The following is a 14,725-nucleotide window of genomic DNA, read 5'->3' as shown; positions in this document are numbered from 1 at the left end:
AATACAAAATCACTTGAAACACACTGTCTAAAAAACAATCTACCATGCTTCTTTAGGAAGCACTTTGTTCCTTAAAATTCACTACAGTGGCTAATTAAGAGTGCTGGAGCCAGAGTTGGGCTCCAAACCTAGTTCTGTCAACTCACCACCTAAAATGTGACTTCAGCCAAGTGCCAGATGCCCTCTTAGCCTTGGATTACTATTCGGTAAAATTAGAGTTAACAAGAGCGCCCCCACAGGGCTGCTGTGGGGTATAACTAAGATAATGCACACACTGGGCTTGGCCCAGTGCCTGGCACAGGGGAAGTCTCGGTGAACGTGGATGTTATCATCGTTACTGTGGATAGACACAGGGCTGAATCCAAAGCAGTTAATCATCATCTGGTCGTCAGATGATCAATGTGGCTGGAGAAGGATGAACGGTCCAGAGCTGTGTTTCTCCAAGTGAGTTCTGTGACCCGGGTGCTTGTTGAAATTGCAGATTCTAGGGTGGGGGTCTAGGAAGCTGCATTTTTAACAATCCTAATGCACAATAACGTATGAGACCCTCTATTCATCTGAGAGCTGGTTAAGCCCCATTCTGGGGTCAAGGGTCCTCTATTTTCCTCAGGTTCACACTTTCAGCCATGGAAACAGAGAAATCATCTATGTATCTCCCCACCCTTTTCTTTTTATCTGCTAAGAAGATGACTGATTCAGAAGATAAGCATAGTGCTTACACAATATCACATATCTGAAAGGTGGCCAAAATATTTTCTAAAATTTTTAAAGATAAAAATTTTTAAGATATATAAACAAAAAAATCAGTGGCTATTAAAGGCTCTTCTGTAATGCTGAGTGTAAGCATATGATTCCTCTGGGCAGAGATGAAGATGCTGAAATGTCTAAAACAGATATGGACACTTGGAGGGTCTATGGATGAGCGCTGCTATGTCTGCGTGTGCAGAAGAGACTGGCAGAATGCCCGGAAGGACAAGGAACATCTTCTCAGACCAGGAAAGAGTTCCATATCTGGGGACAATTCCTGTGTTGGGGCACAAATGCAGAAGCTCTTAGAGGGACAGGTGCCTGATGGCAAGTATATCATCTTTTTGCTCTTTCTGATCCTTCACTACCTGGGATGCACAGCCAAAAGCCCCCTTTCTGCAGCCCTGACAATGAGCACCCACCTCTTTGCGTCATTCACACTTCTCTGTCGTTAAAAAACAAATGCCCTTCTGACGAAGGGCAGCTCAGATTTGTCAGAAAACAATGACACAGTTGACCATCTAATTGTAGGTCTCTATGCCTAGTGAGTATCTAAGTGTGGGGAGATACATGTAATCAGAACTGCAGCATAGACTTGGGAGATCTAAGTACTTATTTGAAAAGTTTTGAATACCAGGCATGGTCACCTCAATTATTGTGCATGCATTCGTGATCAGTGACATGAATGAGAAGAGTGAGTTAAATTAACTTTCCTTGTGCCCTAAAATCATAGTATCCTCTCTGCTTTCATAATGATTTGACCTGTATAGAGGAAAAGGAAGTCCCTGTTATTTGTCAGCCCATCATGAAAAAAATCCCCAGGCAGGAAGACTGTCACGGAGAGGACTACGCAGCTGCAGTGGCCAGGAAGGATGTTTTTTTACCTTTGCACTTTCTGGATATTCTTCTGGGGTGCGGTGTAGCAAGACGTGGCCTTTGCTGGGGATATTTAGGTATATACAGTTGGCGGCCACATCATCAGGCACAGTGAGTTTGTCATAGCGGTGGTCACTCATCTGTTGCATGATCTATAAAGAGAAACAAAGCAGGCTTAAGCAGAGCATTTCCCCACACTTTCAAACAGAAGGAAGGCAGCGTGTGGGTATAAGCTTGCAATGGATGCCTAAGAATGTTCCTGTGAAGTTCCTGCCTATTTCCTCTAGTCATTTAGACTCCCAAGAGGAAAACTCCATGAAGCTAGGATTCTTTGGAAGAACTGCAAATGTTCTTCTTGTTTTTTTTTTTGAAAGTGTGTGTTTGTCTGTAAATTTATTTTATTTTATTTTTTTAAAGATTTTATTTATTTTTTGACAGAGAGAGACACAGCGAGAGAGGGACCACAAGCAGGGGGAGTGGGAGAGGGAGAAGCAGGCTTCCCGCTGAGCAGGGAGCCCGATGCGGGGCTCGATCCCAGGACCCTGGGATCATGACCTGAGCCGAAGGCAGACGCTTAATGACTGAGCCACCCAGGTGCCCTGTCTGTAAATTTAAAAAGGTTGTAAAACTGTCTATAATTTTTCTAGTTTTTGTTCATAAGACCTCTCAGTGAGACGTGAAATGGACATATACAAAAGGCCCAGCTGGGTTTTGATGACATCCTTGGCTGAGTAAGCAGGACTGACCTGGTCTACAGGGAAAAGGAACTATAGTGGTAATCATTCTGGTCAATAATCTGATTTAGCAATAACCACACACACACACACACACACACAATTTCCTCTTGTAGATACACTTAAATTGAATTAGCCTGTCTGTTGGCAGGTGATGCCCTTAATACAATAAGCATAAAAATCACTTGAGGAGAATGTTAAACTCATATTCCTAGGCCTCAACCCCAAGGATTCTGATCAGGCAGATCTGAAGTGAGGCATAGAAATTTGTATTCTAAAGTTCTCCAGGTATTTCTGAGGCAGATGGTCCCAGACCACACTTGGTTAAAAAAAAAAAAAAACAAGAAAACGGGGGTACCTGGGTGGCTCAGTCATTAAGCGTCTGCCTTCAGCTCGGGTCATGATCCCAGGGTCCTGGGATCGAGCCCTGCATTGGGCTCCCTGCTCAGCAGGAAGCCTGTTTCTCCCTCTCCCACTCCCCCTGCTTGTGTTCCCTCTCTTGCTGTCTCTCTCTCTAGCTCTGTCAAATAAATAAAAATTAAAAAAACCCCACCTAATTTAACAGGTCTATTCATCAAATGATGGGTTTATTAATGCCTTCATATATAATAATTTTTAAAAAAACCCAAAAGTGAACTCTGTACAAAATTTTAAAAAATTGACACCTTATCCTCATCTCCTCAACACAATCAAAACAAAACCCCCCAAATCAACCACCCATCCCTCACTATAAAAATATCCAAACACCAAAAACAGACAAACAAACAAACAAAAGCCCAAATATATTTTGGGCTTAGTTATGTAGACTCTTTCCATTCTTTATCAATATCCATACATTTTAAGGAATTTGCTGAAATGCCATGCCATAAAGTTATAACAAGATCTTTTCCATAATCTCGTTTGAATCTACCTTTCCAACCAGGTCTCCCTGTACTCTTCAGTATCTGTATGGAAATGTGCTTTATATTACTAAACCTCAGAAATAGGTAGGCTTGCCCACTCAGTGGTGGCAGCACTGGACAGTAAGATTCCCAGTATAGAAGAGTGCAAAAGACTGTATGCTCCTGTAGAAAATTCATTCCAAAGAGAACATGGAGAGTGGCATAGAGTGAGCTCTTCCTGACTCACCAGTCAAGTAAACCATTCACTTCTCCTCCAGTCAAGTAATCGATTCACTTCTCCTCATGTGGACTATGTAAAAGCCTGGAGAGGGCAGGAGTAATCTGATAATGGAATATCCTTCGCACAGAAAGAAACATCAGGCATGGGGATGAGCTTAAACACTGTACCAAAGGCTGAGAGACACAAAGATGAGCAGGACACAGATCCAGTTTTTGAGGAGGTTACAGTCTAATGGAGGAGACTGGCAAACAATTATACAATAAGAAGAAACAGGGCACCGTGGGAAACATTTAAAATTTATTATCTAATCTCAAAATTCCCATTTTACAGATCTCTGAGAGAGATCAAATAACTTACTTGCTCAAAGTCATATGGGTAGATTTAAAACCATATCTGGACAACTCAAAACCTTCTTTATTAATCATCTTACTTTGCCCTCTTGACCTCCAGAGCTGCGGCAGATCTTGCTCTCCTATAAACTACTATAACATCTACTTTTTTGCACTCATTTGGTACTTATAATTTATTCTCTTGTGGTATCATTCACTCTTCTTTCATATGTAATCCTATTATGACATCCTACATTTTGGTGTAGCTACAGGACTTGGCTGGACATCTGTCTTGTACTTCTTAAATTGTTCCCTAAAGGGATAGGCCCGTAGAGGGTATCACCTGCAGTGGTGGTTCTTCTTTAGAGCCCTGATGGAGAAACCTTAGATCTACTTGAATATGTGGACATTTAAGAAGTGAAAGACATTCCTAAAGAGTAGCTGCTCTAAGAAAATTAAAAACACATTCAACTTAGCCCTCTTTATAAAATGGATATGCCCAGAAATACTATGGAGAGGCTTACGAGAAAAAAAAATCCATATCCAAGTAGCTTTCTTCTATTATGAATTGCTATATAAATACATCTTATGCAGACTTTCTTTTTGGCTGCTTTTAAAACATATTAATAGTAGCTTCTATTGTGTGGAAGGGGGCACATTAGACCATTAACTCTGGAGTAAGACCTGGGTTTGAGTCACAGCTCTAGCCTTTATTAGTTATGTAAATTTAAGCTTTTGTTGTTTTTTTTTTTGACTTCTTGGTTTTCTCACTATAAAACTGGGATAATAATAGTCTTTCATATACTTATTGTGAAAGTTATATGAAGATAATGTATATAATAAGACACAGAAATACACCCTTAATAAGCTATTAGTATTTTATGGCAGCATGACCAGACAAATAAGGGTTTCTATCTGCAATCAGAAAGAGCTAGGTCTGAAACCTTGCTCTGTTATACACTGTGTGACCTTGAGCAAGCTCTCCAAGCCTCAATTTCCTCAGCTATAGAATGGGATGACAGTGTCATACCTATTTCTCATAGAGTAACTCTGAAGATTATTTTATTTTATTTTTTAAAGTAGGCTCCATGCCCAGCATGGAGCCCAAAGCGGGGCTTGAACTCACGACCCTGAGATCAAGACCTGAGCTGAATTCAAGAGTCAGACGTTTAACCGATTGAACCACCCAGGTGCCCGTGAAGATTATTTAAAAAAAAAAAGCAAAACAGATTATGTCTGTGCAGTGCTTAGCACAAGTTCCTAGTACTTATTAAATATATAATAAATGTGCACCCTTCCCTCTTTGTTTCTTGCAAATCATTTGGCATCTAGCAGGTAATTAAAATATGCTTGCAACTAATTGATTCATTTCTTCACTCCTTTCTTCTTCTTTTTTTTAAAAGATTTTATTTATTTGAGAGAAAGAGCATGAGCAGGGGGAAGAGCAAAGGGAGAGGGAGAAGCAGACTGTGGGCTGAGCAGGGAGCCCGATGCGGAGCTCCATCCCAGGACCCTTGGATCATGACCCGAGCCAAAAGCAGACGCTTAACTGACTGAGCCACCCAGGCACCCCTTCTTCACTCCTTTCAAAGGATATAGCAAACATCAAGAGTACACTGAGATGTTCACAATTTATATATGTGAACAACTGCATATATAAAAACAAGGTATGGTCTTCGTCCGGAAAAAGAAATACAATTCATTAAGTAATATGAATGGGGCTAAATCAGTGAGGCCAATGTTTGGCTTTTTCCTTATGCTGTACAATAGGACACTACACTCTGTGGTTCTCACCCAACTGATTTTGGATGTAACATAATAGGGAGTGGTGGACCTGGGGCAAACTAGACAGTTTGTAGCACCTGAAAGCATTAAACCAAAGAAAGAAAAGAAAAAACTTTGTGTATATCGAACTGAACATACATATGTCTCTGTCAGTTTGTGAACTGTGATTTAGTAAAATGGTCCAGAAACCCAATGAGCAGATGGATTTCTTCAAGATATAAGTGGAACTGTCTCTAAATGCAACATGCAAGTTAGGATTTATGAAACTTTTCAGCAATCACTCTTGGTCAGTCTGGCCAGCATGTTTCTTTCTGGGTGCATGGAATAGGATTCCAATATGTCTGAATCTCTACTTATTATGTGTTATTGAAGGTGGGCCAAGATGGCTAGTCTGCTCATTTACAGTTAGAACTGACTGTCATCCTTCATGTGGATTAGATTGGGTTTACCCGAGAAATTCAAGATTTCTTCCCGACCACCAGGAGACAGTTCCCTGGGCCAGGGGCTTACTAAGTAGGACCTCAGTAGGCTTACTAAGTAGGACAAAGATCCTTAAAACATGGTATGTACAGCCATTGTTACCTGGTCAAGCTTAGACACAAAGAAAACAAAACCCAGAAAACTGAATTTTTCCATTGACCTAATTTTCTAAGCCACTGGGAGAATTGTGGGCAGCATATTTTGGTCCATCACATTCAGACTAGTTGCTCCCACCATTCATAAGCACTAGATAATTGCCAGTTGGTTTTCCAGTTTAATTCATGGTCTACAGATGATTCACTACATTCTTTATCCAAAGATAAAGAAATCACCTATCACTCCTAGTATATGATGAGTTGAAAGAGAAAGAAGCACGGCAAGATCACATCTATGGGCCTGACTATACCTTCAGTGGTCCCATGAGCAGCCTGGCAATTTCCCCACCTCTCAGTCTGACTCATGCCTGTCCGGTAGTGACTAAGGAGCAGAAACATGGAATGTTGTACATTCCAGAGGAAGTATTATCAAGGAGCGTTATCAGTGCTGACTTCTTGTTTATTAGTGAGGGAACAAATTAAAATCTCCAAGGTTGTCCTACTTCGGCAAGTGCCCAGTTCTTCTGAGTAATGGAGACTGTATATTTCTGTTCCTGGGGTGCTTTATTTACTTGGGCTCCATCCCTTCCATCCCCCACCCTCAGCTCCTTCAGTGAACAATCCTGCCCCTTTGGTTCCTCTGTGTTTTCCCTGTTCTTCAGTTAATGACATTTATTTGAAATTGTAATCATTGCTTTTCCTCACTCATTGGTATTTCTCTCTTTTCCGGATCTGATATTTATAATTTATAGCTTCTGGTGGGAGTATTCTTAAAATTACTAACATCAGAGCTAGTACCAACCTAGCACTGTTTGAGGATACTTACATTTTTTTTCATCGTTAACAGGAAAGGAATTATCATACCCTTGGCGGGAAAATAATTTAACACTGGGACTAGATAAAGTAATTCACCGATAAATTCTACTGAGAGTTATTCTTAAAATAAATGTCTTAACAAAGCCACCTTAGGAGATGTCTTTCAATCAATTTATTAAGGCCCCATGGTTATCATTTTAAGACAGGTTAAAAAATGTGCCCAGAGAAATGACTTTTAATAATAGAACAGGCCCCATTTGGAGCAGTGAGGGGTTCTGTGTAACTGTGGAAAGGAGAAAATACAAAAGCTATGTCAGGCGTAGTCTTTCTAAATGAAAAGGATTTAGGAAGTGGTAACTATAAGTAATAAACAAAAAATATATTGTTTTTTCTTGAAAAAGCCAAAGGTGCTTATTCTAAACACAAAGAGTTTCTGTGTTCTCCAACAAAGAACAGGTTTCTCTTTTCCTGTGAGAGTGATCATTTTCCTTTCTTGTATATGTTGCTATTGTCTAAATAAGACAGCTTGCCATTTATTTATAGCTGGGTTCAGGAAATACACGGATATCCACAAGGCAGGGTGCTCACCATTCGGAGAGGAACACATAGAAAAAATTCAGAAGACTGTATCTCTAACATCTTTCCTCTGTTGTTGGAACCGATGACGTGAGGATGTGCTCATGGGCCTGCCTGGCAGGGCATTGCCTCAAAGAGCTGAGGCTCCTGAGGACGAAGATGCAGCCATAGTGAGGGGAGGAGCAGGTTTTGTTTGCTCTTTGTGGATGCACAGAAGCCTTTGTTAAAAGATGAGCATCATTTCAAGTATCTTGAGAATGTGGCTGTTGGCTGTTCAGTTCTATGTGCCAGCATTTTTTCCTAAAAAAGGGTGGTGGTGTATTGCTCCAGAGCTCTGTGTAAAGTGTTCCTTTAACCCCAGGGGATCAAATTCCTGCTTCTCACTGTGCCCCAAGTCCGAATGGAAAGGAGAAAGCACCTAAACTCTCTATGGACACTCTAAATTCCTGATAGGCCCTAGACTCCGGATAATATGCATGAATTCAACACAGCTTTAGAGAAAGATCTGAGAAGTCAAGTCCTTGCTTTAAATGCCATTTCTGACTTGTGCCATTTCCCAAAGGAATTATTCCACTTTATGTAAAACAAAGTATTATTGGGATTGGACATAACTAGTATTTGGTTCAATCCAACAGTTCTCTATGGAGGGCCCCCCTGGGGCTAGGCACGATGACAGCGAGAGGTGGGAAAGAGAAAGAAACCCAAAGATAATTTAGTTGCAAGCTCTTCCTTCAGGAGATGACAATCTATAATTTAAGGCAGGACAGGCACACAAAGGGGATGCTAGCAGGAACAAGAAAGTCAACCTCACTTCCATTACAGGCACCCCCTTAATGAAGAAGGCACACAGCAGAGTGGAAATGGCTCTGAGAACCATGTTGGCCCAATCATCGTGGTCTGTTACACAGCTGCTGGTTTGGAGGAATCTGCCTTGCTCCCCAGAGTGGAGCTGTCACAAAATAGAGTGGGAAACGTCTGGCTTTCAGCCCAAGAGAATTTGCATGGCTAGTTGCATTAACAACCAAGCATTTCCGGCAGTTCCCAGCATTTCTGGGAATTTTCTCATTCAAAGGGCTGGAAGGCAGCTACATTCTCCCACTTGTTACTCATTGTTTCTTTGTATTACATCAATTATTAAAAAACAAAAATTCTTGGGCTATGTTGTTTCACAGAACAGTTTAGGACTTTTATGGGTCAAATACTGAAAGGTGCATAGAAGGTATTTAGAGATGGTTAGGAAATATTCAGAGCATGTTTGGCTCTCTCATAATTGATCACTTATGAAATATACATATGTACCAATGTCAACATATCAAAACAGCCAATATTAAAAGGGACAGATTATAGATTCTATTGAGATATATGGTATGTGATTCTCAAGCACACTTTTTGTTGCTACTGTATATCTAAAATTACTCATTCATTTATTTATCTGTCCATCAAGAGTTTATTGAGAGCTGACAATTTACCAGGCATTAAGCCCAGACAGTCTTTTTAAGGCTGAGTCAATACAGCTATGGATAATATTCTAGAACTACTGTGTTTTCATTTTTTATGGATCTTTCCATGGATCGGCTCAAAATGAACAGAACCTGAGAGAGGATGTCTGTTAAACACCCTCTCTGAATTGATGGGCTATACAGATCCTAAGAATGAAGTAACATGGTTCCTTTTAGTTAAATCTGGGCCAACTTTCAATGCCAAATATTCCCTTCGAAGCTAACTGCCATTTCCTCCACAAATTCTCTCTCATATTTGGAGTTGCTGCTTTTGTTCAGATCATAAAGCCCACCTGAATATGGGGACGAAAGACTTCTGTCCTTCAAACTACAACCACAAAGCACATGAACCATTTCTGGAAGGGATCCTCAAAAAAAAAATAGTTTCTGTGGAAGGCTGGGAAAAACTCTCACCCTCTCACTAGAGGACCACTCTGAGCTCTGTGGAGGGCTGGGGAGCAGGGCGTAGGCAGGAGGAACAAGGGAGACTCTCTGGGTGAGTCATAGTCTTCATTTTCTAATTTCAGGGGTGTAGAGGAAAGAAATTCAGACCAAAGCACCCCTTCCAAAATGCAAAATCTGGGATCCTACTTCCCTTCTAACCCCTGCCCACGCATTCTCTAAGACAAGCTCTGTGGCAGAAACAGATCTCCCACAGTCTTGTTTATATATTTTGTATGCAAGATATATATCTAGTTGCCTACTTAGATATTGAAGTCATGCCCTGGCTATGCTTCCCCAGATACTTGCACCCTAATCCCGCCTTCAAAAATTAATTCCCTTGGGTACTGGGGGCTTGGGGATCTTCTAGGTTCCCTGTGTCATTTGATAGCAAGAAACAACTGGAGCTTTTATTGAGCTATCTTCTATTTATTGCATTCATTTCTCACACTTATTCATTTTTACAAATGAGAAAACCAAAGTTCAGAGAAATTCAGTAATTTGTCCAAGGTCACATGTTAAGACAGTAAACCCAGGATTCAAGTTCAGGTACATCAACCTCCAAATGCCTATTTTTTTCCTGTCACACCAACTACCACCTCTGCAATATCCCTTGAAAGACTAGACTCTGAGCTCACTAACTTGCAGCCTTTGGGCTGATTTTTCCTGTAGATACAACTTATTTGACATGCATATATATTTATTTTTTTAAAGATTTTATTTATTTATTCGAGAGAGAGAGGGCATGAGCAGGCGGAGAGGTGTAGAGGGAGAGGGAGAAGCAGACTCCCTGCTTAGCAGGGACCCCGATGTGGGGCTCGATCCCAGGACCCTGGGATCACGACCTGAGCTGAAGGCAGACGCTTAACAGACTGAGCCACCCAGGTGCCTGACATGCATATATTTTTAAGTTTGCCTTTAAATGCTTTTAGATGGAGAAGAAGAGGAGCAGGCTCCAGAGTGAGAGAGGAGAAATGGCCAAACACACACACTTTGCAATGATGTCCAGGATCAGTCCTGTTCAGTCTGACCCTACCATTGGTGGATTAGTGCTTATTTTCTGTATGAGCAAATATTCCTTGGCTATCTCATCAGTAGGGCATGCATTTACATTTTCTTTTACGATAACTGTGACTGCTTTGCTTTAGAGTCATTCAAAATCTTCTGCCCAGCCTACTTGGCCATTGTGAAAGGGTTGCCTTGGGGTTAGAGAAGAATCTGTCCTCATGAAAGAGAGCACTTTCCCTCGCCCCCCGGAACGAGATGAAGAAAATCATCACTGGGACCTCCAATTATATCTTAGCCTAGGTGTTAAAAAAAAAAAAATCTTTAATGTATGTTCAGTACTCTGAGATTTTTAGCTCCAGGCAGTAGTGTGCTGGTAAATGTAGGGGAAAATATATGCATAATACACCCACATAAATTTATTACAAATTTTACCTATATGAAAGATGGGTAGCACACAGTTTATAAATAATAATAAAATGGTCAATACTCTTGAATGTAAATTTCATATTGCCAATCGATTCTCACAACAGAATGCTTCTGTGGATTTTTGTTGAGCAGGAAGCCTGACGTGGGGCTCGATCCCAGGACCCTGGGGTCATGACCTGAGCTGAAGGCAGTCAATATAGCTATTGACTGAGCCACCCAGGCACCCCAAAATACCTGGAAATTTAACAATCAGCCCTCGTAAGCTGGTAGGAGCTGACTCCAGCAAACCACAGTCCTATACAGGAGACTTCATGATTTTATAAGACTTAGTTCCCAGATGTTAGTGTAAGTTGGCTCTTCACAGAAAGTTACTTTAACTAGCCCTACAGCCTCTTAGTTAATGCCATGGATAACTTTAGCTTTAAAATTTGGCTCATATAACTTTTGTGTCCTCATGGGCAAATAATAACTGGGGATTAACCTTCAATGGTTTTATGAAACCCATGGACTCTTGGAAGGAAGGGTGGCAAACTGGGTTTGCTCAATAGGAGCTTAACTTCATTGAAGCTCTCAAACACACAAAAGAAGGTGAAAAGGGTTTCCCTTTTCACACTGACTAACTGGAAGCTTAAACTCTGATTGTCCTATGTGTAAAGAATGAAATGAGAATCCATGGTCTGCATTCTTAAACTTGGCTCCAATTAATCTTTTTTTTTTTTAAAGTAGGCTCCATATCTAGTGTGGAGCCTAACATGGGGCTTGAACTCATGACCCTGAGATCAAGACCTGAGCTGAGATCAAGAGTTGGATGCTTAACTGACTGAACTACCCCGGGACCCCTTGGCTTCAAGTTAAAGCATTGTTTTACTTTTAAATCATCTTACCCTTTTATTTCTGGTTATTTTGATATCCTTCATGCATCTTTGTAAGCAGCTTTTACAAAATGAGGTGAGGTAGGAGTATATAACTTCAGACAATTCTTCTAAAACATGTTTTTAATTATAAACAAAAAAACTAATTATAAACAAAATTATGAAACATAAGCTTCTTATAAGATTCAACTATGAAAAGTTAAAGTTCTATTGGACTTAAAACAACCGTATCCCATTGTCAAAACTCATTGAATTGTACATCTAGAGTGTGAATTGTATGGAAATAAAGTGTTATTATATGGAAATTATATTTAAATAAAGCTGATTTAAAAAAATTGAAGTCTTCTTTCTCCCCTCTCTGCCCCATCTTACTCTTCTCTCTTCCCCCTTTTCCTATGGTAACCACTATTAAAAGTTTGATATGAGTTCTTCAGATCTTTTTTTAAAATATACACACTCAAAACAAAATCCGTTTACCCCCACTGAATTTGTCAGTAAAGGAGCCTGAATATCGCAGTTCAGAGGCCCCAACTCCACTTCCCTCAAAGGCTGGTAATAAAAGGCAATTACAAATGGCCTTGTTACTCAATTTCTGTGATCATCTCATATTTATTTAATTTTTGCCCATGTATACTAAGTAGTTCCAATACCTGAAAATAATGTTACACAAAAATCTAATAAACATTGGGACTGTATATAGCTATTTAATTCCTGGCTCCTGAAAACACATGCTGGCATGTTCAGGAGTCACTGAACTGACGTTCAGGAGTCACTGCTGTCCCTAATCAGGGGTAAGCACCTTAATTGTGATATGCTCAGAAATTAAAATTTCTGTGAAACAGGGCTGACAAATCTCATTCATATTTTAGGACTGGGTTTCTTAACCTCAGCACTATTGATATTTTCAGCTAGATCGTTCTTTGTTATGGGGGCTATGTTGTGCATTGTAGGATGTTTAGCAGCATCCCTGTCTCTATGTACTACATGCCAGGAGCATCCACTCTCCCACCCACCATGTTGTAACAAAAATATCTCCAGACATTGCCAAATGTCCCCTGGGGGGCAAAGTTGCCTCTGGTTGAAAACCACTGTTTTTAGGAGAAAGTCATCAAATTTATTTATATTTTAGGAGAAGAGCAGATATTCATGGGAAGGAGAAGGGAAAACAACCATAAAAAGAAAGAAATCAAATTTCCAAATAAGTATTCTATTTACTCTTCTAGTCTTCCTCTGAATTAACAAGAGTCCTGAAAAGAAAGGGCTAAGTGTTTAAGAAAACAGCTGTTGTCCCCATATATCTTTTCCCAGAAACCGAAATACCCTGTAAATGACTACAACCAAACCATGGTTAAAGAAGAAAACAGCCATCCCCACCTTGCCTACTCTTGTGTGGGGTTACCTTGGGGTTGGGGAGAAACCTTGGTTTCCTTCTGGATGTGGTCTTTGCTAGCGTCAGACAGTGAATGTTGATAAAGCACTCTGAGCAGCTAAGGAAGTGATGTCATATTCTTAGTATTCTATAACTAGGAATCATAAGTTTGAGAACTAGGCACGAATTTGGAAATTATCAAGTCCACTTCTCTTTTACAGAGATTCACAGATGAAAAATTAATTGACTTAGCTAAAAGCAAACAAAGTTAGTAAACTGCAAAGTAAGGACTAGATCCTAGCTCTCCTGACTCAGTCCAGGCTTTTCTATTGGTTTTAGTTGGTGGAGAGAATTTAAGTAGGACAAGAAGGCACCATGTCAACTCCTCCCTGATCCCTTCCTCCACCTCCACTTTAAGGGGTCTCTCTTCTCTTCAAGATCTAAATAAGAATGTCTTGTACCTCTATTCTTTGATTTGTATAATATCCTAGGCCAGTGGTTCTCCACCATGGCTACAGACTAAAATCATCTGGGGAGATTTTTAAAAAGTACAGATTTCTGGGTCCCAACCATAGAGATTTTTTTTATTTATTTGGTCTGGAGTAAGACAAAACATCAGTATTTCTTTTTAAACATTCCCCCCCAGGTGACTCTAATATGTAGACAGGATCGAGAACCACTATTCTGTGCCCTCTCCATAATTTCTACCTGTCTTGGGGGTAAAGGGTGGGAGGGGGGGAAGGAGGGAGCTTATATTCTCATGTTATCTCTGGCCCCAGCTTCCAGAGATTTAGATCCATTCAGAGATAGTTATTTTACAGGTGCTATCCTTTTCAACCATGTCAACATAGGCAAGGACTCCAGTCTTTCTTTGATTCCCTCAAAAAACCCTATTCACATAGGGTAATAGGTTTTTCTCAGGTTTGGCAGGTTGGAGTATTGCAGTAATATGAACACTTAAAATCTAATACCGAATGCTGGTGTTCTTCAAAGACTTGACAATCCTGTCTTGTGGCTGAGGCCTCTTCTCACTCCCTTTTTTACATCTAGAGTGTGAATTGTATGGAAATAAAGTGTTATTATATGGAAATTATATTTCCCTGTCTCCCCATTCCTAGTGCTTCTAACAAAGGACATTTTTGCGTTCTCTTTTGCTGTATTGTCTACTGACCCCAAGCCTTCAAGGATTGCACCTTTCACCCCAAAGGACCTGTTGTATTTTCCTAAACAAAGACAATTCCCTCCCTAAGAGCAAGTCGGGGATTAGCTCTTCTGAAGGTCTGGTGAATATTGTGGTTGCTTCCCCCACATCTATTCTCTGTTTTCTTAGTAACTACCCCACTTTTCATTTGTATTATCTACACTGCCCCATGTAGCCCACATAATTGGGGGACGTTAACCCTACCCGACTCTGGGCCAGAGGTTCCTTTCTTGGTTCACAAAACCTGTGGTGTCTCAGTAATATTTTCATGGTGCCTTGAGGCCAACCAAACCAAACCAAAACCAAAATAAACAAACAAAATACAACTCTCCTCCCCCCCCCCCCCCCC

General features: G+C 40.5%; 1 protein-coding gene across 2 annotated transcripts in view; it reads right to left on the bottom strand.

Moving 5' to 3' along the window:
- Window positions 1–14,725, bottom strand: part of DDAH1 (dimethylarginine dimethylaminohydrolase 1) — a 130,111-nt gene that overhangs the window by 2,290 nt on the left and 113,096 nt on the right. For both annotated transcript variants that reach the window (XM_032424728.1, XM_032424733.1), the window contains exon 5: window positions 1,632–1,775. In XM_032424728.1, coding sequence (XP_032280619.1) covers window positions 1,632–1,775 — 144 coding nt within the window. The remainder of the gene's footprint in view (window positions 1–1,631; window positions 1,776–14,725) is intronic.

The sequence above is a fragment of the Phoca vitulina genome, unplaced genomic scaffold (assembly GCF_004348235.1).
Source record: "Phoca vitulina isolate PV1807 unplaced genomic scaffold, GSC_HSeal_1.0 scaffold2, whole genome shotgun sequence".
Classification (NCBI taxonomy): domain Eukaryota; kingdom Metazoa; phylum Chordata; class Mammalia; order Carnivora; family Phocidae; genus Phoca; species Phoca vitulina.
The sequence above is the reverse complement of the archived record's forward strand: the minus strand, read 5'-3'. Positions and strand labels throughout refer to the sequence as shown.